The sequence below is a fragment of the Solanum stenotomum genome, chromosome 2 (assembly GCF_019186545.1).
Source record: "Solanum stenotomum isolate F172 chromosome 2, ASM1918654v1, whole genome shotgun sequence".
Lineage (NCBI taxonomy): Eukaryota > Viridiplantae > Streptophyta > Magnoliopsida > Solanales > Solanaceae > Solanum > Solanum stenotomum.
Genome location: NC_064283.1, coordinates 6,272,217 through 6,278,671, shown reverse-complemented (window position 1 = coordinate 6,278,671; position 6,455 = coordinate 6,272,217). Strand labels below are relative to the sequence as shown.

Below are 6,455 nucleotides of genomic sequence, written 5' to 3'. Positions count from 1 at the left end.
ATTAATTCATCTTTGAATCTTGTCAAATTTAACAGTCTAAGTCACTAAGCAAGTGTCATAATCGATCATGACTCTGATGCGGGCCATTCCCAGCCACTCGTGGGTCTTGGTATAGGCAAGATGTTGCATTACCCAATATTTGGCTAATCAGTTGTGACAAGATCACATTGGAAGAAACAATCTAAGTTTATTGTTCAATTCACCCAATTATCATCAAGAAATCAGACAACAGTCCAGAAATAAAAATGTAGTAGAACTTTTCTTCCCAATCTGTATAACTTCAGATTGATTAATATAATTCAACATACAAGAATGAAAAGTTATATACAAGTTCATACTTGAGAATTCAACAATTAAGCTATATGCTTCGCGTTTCTTTGTCGATTTCACAGGGAAATTTTCCTACATTGTGTAAATCAAAGTAGGTAGAATTAGCAAAGAAAAAACATTAAGAAACTAAAAAGTTGGACAACCATTTATAGTTATGCCCTTTGCTGTAGGACAAGTTGCTAAATCACAATGCTCAGGGTCACTATTTCCCCACCAATTTATGCTTCTATCCTCCATCCCCACAGTAAAGTAGAGCAACACAGCCATAAAGGCAACTCCAGCATCTAAAGCTGCAGAAAGGATATAGTTGTACCTCTGCCACCATTTCTTCCTGTACCTGAAAACAAAAAAGTTGAAAATCGTCCCCACCAAAATCCAAGAATTGTAGTTGAGTGCAGTTGCTGGTGGCATATAAGCTGTTGCTCCAAGCAGCACAGGGAGGTTGATGAGGGGAATCCACGTTTGTTTCGGAAATGACTTATGTAGTAACCACACTAAAACTGGTCCAAGCAATCCGCCAAGAAAGAACCAGTTCAGTGCTGAGTAATTTCCAAGATGGCCAAAAATTCGCTTAGGACTCACGAGACCCCAAATGACTGATGCATCAAAGAAGACGTGATCACCGGGGCAAGTCCAAGGGCTGTTGGAAAATTTATCTTGGTGACATATGTTGTCAATAGAACCCAAGAGCCACCATGCAACGGTCAGGTTAACGGTTCCTGCAATTATGGTTCCAACAAACTGGAACAGAGAGAATATCATGAGGTGATTCTAAAAGAAAAAGAACCACGCTAGAGAAAATGCATTAGTTAAAATCCATCTTGATATCCAATTGCATGTTCTGCTTCTGATTGTATTTTTGTTTCATCCCAAATTTAGAAGTAAAAAGAGAACGGCAGCCCGGTGCACTAAGCACCCACTATGCACGGGGTTCAGGGATGGGCAGGAGCACAAGCATCTATTATATGTAGTCTTACCCTGCAAAAGCCTGTTTCCACATCTCAAACCCGTGACCTTGTCACATGACAACAACTTTACCGGTTATTTGAGCTATTGCACTCTCTATTATGGAATTATAACACTAAAACTCTTGAATTTGGATGGTCATTGTAGATTTGCTAGCTAGGTTGAAGTATTTAGCATGTATAGAACTCTGCCTAACCAGTTATGGATAAAAGTGTACCTGGACTAAAAACATGGAACGTGGAGGTATCTTCATATAATGACCAAGCTTGAAATCACTGAGAAAGGAGATTGCTTGAGTCATGCTCATATAGCCATAGGTCTTGAAGCACACATTAGCGATAGGTCTTCCAGGATAAATAGTCCCCATGATGTACTCGGTGATTATGTTTAGTCCTGGAGTCTGATGTAACGAACCAATATGCACAAAACAATCAGTCGTATGGAACCTTTTGATCTTATCAGACATCCAAAGAAAATGCTAGATCAACATTTCAGTTACCTGATTTGTGGTTGCAGTAATGATACTGATGGGAAGCGTGAATATAAAAGCAAGTCCAGCTGCGAGGAGGAGTCCCCAGAAAGGCAGCTGAACTTGGCTCTTCAGGAAGATGCAAAGGGCAAGCGACACCAGAGTTGTCATGAGGAGAAGCAAGTAAAACCACCACGAAGGTATGTCTTTGTATCTTCTCATCAGCCTCGTGTGGACATCAACCTTTCCCACTGAGGAAGCTCGAAAGCGTTGGTAAATCTCTCTACATGAGATACAAGTTCAGAAATACAACAAAAGCATCGGTATCAAATAAGAGGCAAAATACTTTCGGATTTCAACAAAATTGCCAAGACAAGACTAATGCATTGGAAAGGAAAATGAGGAGAATATTACCTTCCATAAAACAAGCCGACATGAGTAAGAGTAGAAGCAATGGTGGCAAATCCAAATCCATAAGTAAGAGTAAAGAAAAGGCTCAGGTTTATTCTCCCTTGCTTATCATACTCGGCTTCATCCAGCTTAAACTGGTTATTCACAATAAGTGATATGTTATACTCCTGACCTTGTGCAGTGAACAAGTCCGAGGAATATAGAGGAAAATTTTTGGCATTGTAGACGTTGAACCCCCAATAGGATATAGGAATCACAACATACAATATCAAGGCATAGCCAACAAAGACATTGACTATTGCAAAGAATGGAAAAATAAGAGGACTGAACAAGAATGAAGCTACAGTAGCCCAGTCTAACGTGAACGCCCCGATTCCAAGGCCATTCAGACCTGATCCAATCTGTTGAGCAGTGACAGATTTTGGATATGCCCAGCACACCCATGAAATACTTGATAAAGCTTGGAAGAGATAACCGGGGAATATGTACCATGAAAAGCTGCATACAAGTGCTATAACAAAGAACTTTGCACGCGACATTGGCCGTTTGTTTCCATTGGCATTCACAATTTCATTGTCATCGTCATCCTCTTTTTCATGCAATGCACTATAAATTTATGACTTTGTCAGAGTGCTTGTTAGCTAAATAAGAATAAACAACTCCTAAAAATAAGATATACATTGCACACCCTTTGATACATTGATTAACTTATTATTTTCATTTTACAAATTTGAAGTAGAGATTTCAACCATATTTTGACTGGTGATACAAAATCAGCATGAATTTCATTTATTTATGATTGGACGCCACGGTAACATGAGTTAGCAAGTACCATTTACTTTGTAGTCTGATCCTTAATGATGCAAACTTGATATAGAAACTAAATCACTATCTATATACTTGTATGTAGGTACATGTATTAACTCTTTTTTAATGTATATAATACATAAATACCTTTGATATATGTCCTTACAATCTTTTCTTGAATAAAACAACTAATTATACGAGAAACCTTGGTAAATTTTAGATGACAGTATATGGTTGTGTCATTAGTCATGTATGTCAAAGAAAAAGTTCATCCTGATTCGCGTCAGGACCTCTGAATGAAAGAGTACTTACCACTCCGTCACAACCCTAGTTGGTGTGAAGAAGACAACTTACCACTTATCATAGCCCAGTTAGTGGAAATAAAAGATAACTAATTGACAACATTTTTTTTTTCTTTCTTTTCAAAAGATTGTCAATATCTAATAATGTAAAGAGATGGTTTACCATAAAGACAAAGACATTGAAAACTAAGTTTTGTTTTTTTACATAGATATTTTCTCCCCCCCTCCTTTTTTTTTTACACCCCATTTAAGAAAATGCAATTGGCTCCAGCCAACAAATTAAATAAATTCTTTAAGTTCTTCGAAGATACTCGAGTTCGATTAAACCAAAGATCATTGACTAACATTTTTTAATAATAATTTTAGAAAACTACGATTATATGAACAAGGTTACAGAATATGATTCTCAATCCACAATAATTTTAAATTAAACAGAAACAAAAGTGTGACATTATCATATTGCAACTTGCAAGACAATCATTACCACTACGACAAAGGCATAACTTTTGTCAAAAGGTGTTCAACTTTAAATATATATCCTTTAAATGCAAAATCTAATATATATATATATATACAAAGTAATTTTTCGATGATGCTATTGCTCGTAATAAAAACTTAAAAAGTATGAAAAATGCTGTACCGGAAAAGGGAGATCTGAACAAGTGTACTGGGCCACCACATATGTGCCGGTTCAACTACGTATTTCCTTAAAAGCCCAGCCCAACCGTAGCCCAATACCTGCCCAAATCCACAATGACGTGTACATTAGATTAGATTCGATATATCCATAAATACTTTTATTTATTTTAAATAATAAAATAAAAAAGAAAAAAGGTTAACCATATTAATATGTAAAAAGTGTTACGTATCATAAGAAAAATATGTTTTACTTACGATAGTGCTCTAAAAAAGAGGAGACTTGACCTCTTCTTAATTATAATAATAATAATAATAATTAATTAGAAAAGGTACACAAGATAAACAATAGAAGAAAGTGTGGAGAATTTGACAAGATATCTTAAACAAAAAATGAATAAAGCATAAGAGAATAATTTCAAGCCAATAATCTACACTAATTTCATCTTCACAAAATTTTCTACTCTCCCTTTATTAACCTATCTAGAAAGAAGGAATCATTGAAATCATCACCACCATCGCAAAAAAATAATAACATATAGAAAGTGATTTCACAAATAGAATCTAACCGTATAATGTACAAATCTTATTCTTATTTTTGTGAGATTAAAAAGTTATTTGCAAATAGAAAAATAAATAAAGTAAACAAAATAACATACCATAGTAAAAATTAAAAAGAATAATATACCTTGAGAATACTAATTAACTACGTCATATCTCTTATTAATAATTTGAGAAAAAGAAAAGTACAAATAACATGTTACAGGACTGTAAAAATCAATTATAATTACAATATTAGTAATTTAGTACTATATTTAATCCAGCATTACCAGATAAAACCAATCAAAATCTATTTTTTTGATTGTCATGCTCAATAATATTCCCTTCTCTGTATCACAGAAAAGACAATTACACATGCCAGAAAAGTGTTAGTGTCACCAAAACAAAAGTTCATTGTAGCTGTCATGACTCATGAGCAAAGGCGGACATAGGTGGTGTAGTTTTTTCGTAGATCCTATATTTATATTAGAAAATTAAATAAATATATGTATATTAACATGTTAACCACAAATAAAATTGATTTAGAACTTCCAAACTCTTAACTTTGACTCCGTCTTTGCTCATGAGCCAAGTTTATTAAATTTTCCTCTCATGCGTTTTTACCATTTTTTTTTAAAATGAACTCTAGAAAATGCGTAGTATAAAATTTCAAAAGAACAAAAAATATGTTTTTTTTTACTTTAAATTACTCATGAAAAATCAAAACAATTTTAATTTGTATTCATGACTATATATATATATATATATATATATATAATTTTTAAAAATAATTTTAAATATTATTTTTCACTTTTAAAACAAAATTTTACTTTTTCAAATTTTACAATAAAACATAATCAAGTGAACTTATTCTTCTTCTTCTTCTAGTTTTACCCTTGCTTTTCCAGTTATTCTAGAAGCTAAACTGAGAAGTTGTTTATTTTTCCATCTAGTGTTCGATATTTGTATGAGAGTTCCATTAATTTGGATTCGCTCTTTGCAAGTGTATTTCATACTTAAAGCTAAAGCTCGAACTCAAGAACTCTAAGTACCGCATTTTTTAATGATCAAACAGAGAAATTGATTTCTAAGAGAACTAACCGTCATTATTACTTTCTTCGACACAAAAAACAAATTTATAAAATAATTACTACTAATTATTATTGAGTGAAACTTAAGTACTTAAATATAATGCAGAAAAATATAAAAACCTGTGTAGTAATGATGAGAAGCCAACTAGCAGCAAAAGAAATGTTCCTGTGATAGAAAGCCTTAATAATATTCACAATTCCAACAGCATAAGCAGATCCATTTCCAAAAGCAAACCCAGCATTTGCAAAAATTGTAATAAGCACATGCTCCTTCATGTTAAACGGACCCGGGTTCAGCGAAAACTCTCTTGACCCGAACCCGAGGATCCGAAATTTAGTAGTGGGTAATACAGCTGCCATGAATCGTCCAATGGGTAGAGTAGCAACTTGAACTGTAATTTGAGTAATAATTAGGGGTTCTTTTCTGTAAGAGAAAAATTGATTGAGAAAAGAGAGAAGAACGCAAGAGAATACACCGAGGATCCACATTCGGAAAGTCCATACGGGTAGGGTCGGGTCATCGGTGTTGGGTACGGTTAATCGGACTTCTTCAATTGGAGAAAGCTCATCTTCGTTTATTTCTTCCTCTTTTTGTTGTAATTTGGTTATGGGAGCTTCAACTTCCATTGTTCCCATTTTGGGGAAAATGGAGAAAATAAAAGGAAAAAAGAGTGTGTGAAGGGAAATAGTGAAGTAGGCAAGAAGAAGGATGGAAATGGAGTGTTACTTTATACACAAAATTTTGGTATTTTGTAATGATTTATTGATGCTAGTTGACTCATGACCTCTCCGATCAGCTCGTCCGTCTTAATTTATACGATATTTTTTATTATGTGAAATATTAAATTTGATCGATTTAATTTTTAAATATGTTTGTAAATCAATTTGATTGAAGTATATTCT

The 6,455-nt window shown here is 33.8% G+C and overlaps 1 protein-coding gene across 1 annotated transcript; it reads right to left on the bottom strand.

Moving 5' to 3' along the window:
• Positions 1 to 232: 232 nt before the first annotated feature.
• LOC125854880 (oligopeptide transporter 4-like) lies at positions 233 to 6,251 on the bottom strand. The gene is made up of 6 exons (XM_049534477.1): positions 5,673 to 6,251; positions 3,926 to 4,023; positions 2,180 to 2,782; positions 1,796 to 2,048; positions 1,514 to 1,696; positions 233 to 1,071 (listed from the first exon to the last, which is right to left on the bottom strand). Exons 1-6 carry the CDS (start codon positions 6,186 to 6,188, stop codon positions 457 to 459), a joined length of 2,268 nt encoding a protein of 755 aa, XP_049390434.1. The 5' UTR covers positions 6,189 to 6,251; the 3' UTR covers positions 233 to 456.
• Positions 6,252 to 6,455: the final 204 nt, after the last annotated feature.

Excerpts from the sequence above, each read along its gene's own strand:
- LOC125854880 (XM_049534477.1), bottom strand. The coding sequence starts at position 6,188 with ATGGGAACAATGGAAGTTGAAGCTCCCATAACCAAATTACAACAAAAA. Across the intron at positions 2,049-2,179 it reads GTCGGCTTGTTTTATGGAAG|AGAGATTTACCAACGCTTTC; the intron begins GTAATATTCTCC and ends TATCTCATGTAG. Across the intron at positions 1,697-1,795 it reads TTACTGCAACCACAAATCAG|ACTCCAGGACTAAACATAAT; the intron begins GTAACTGAAATG and ends TCGTTACATCAG.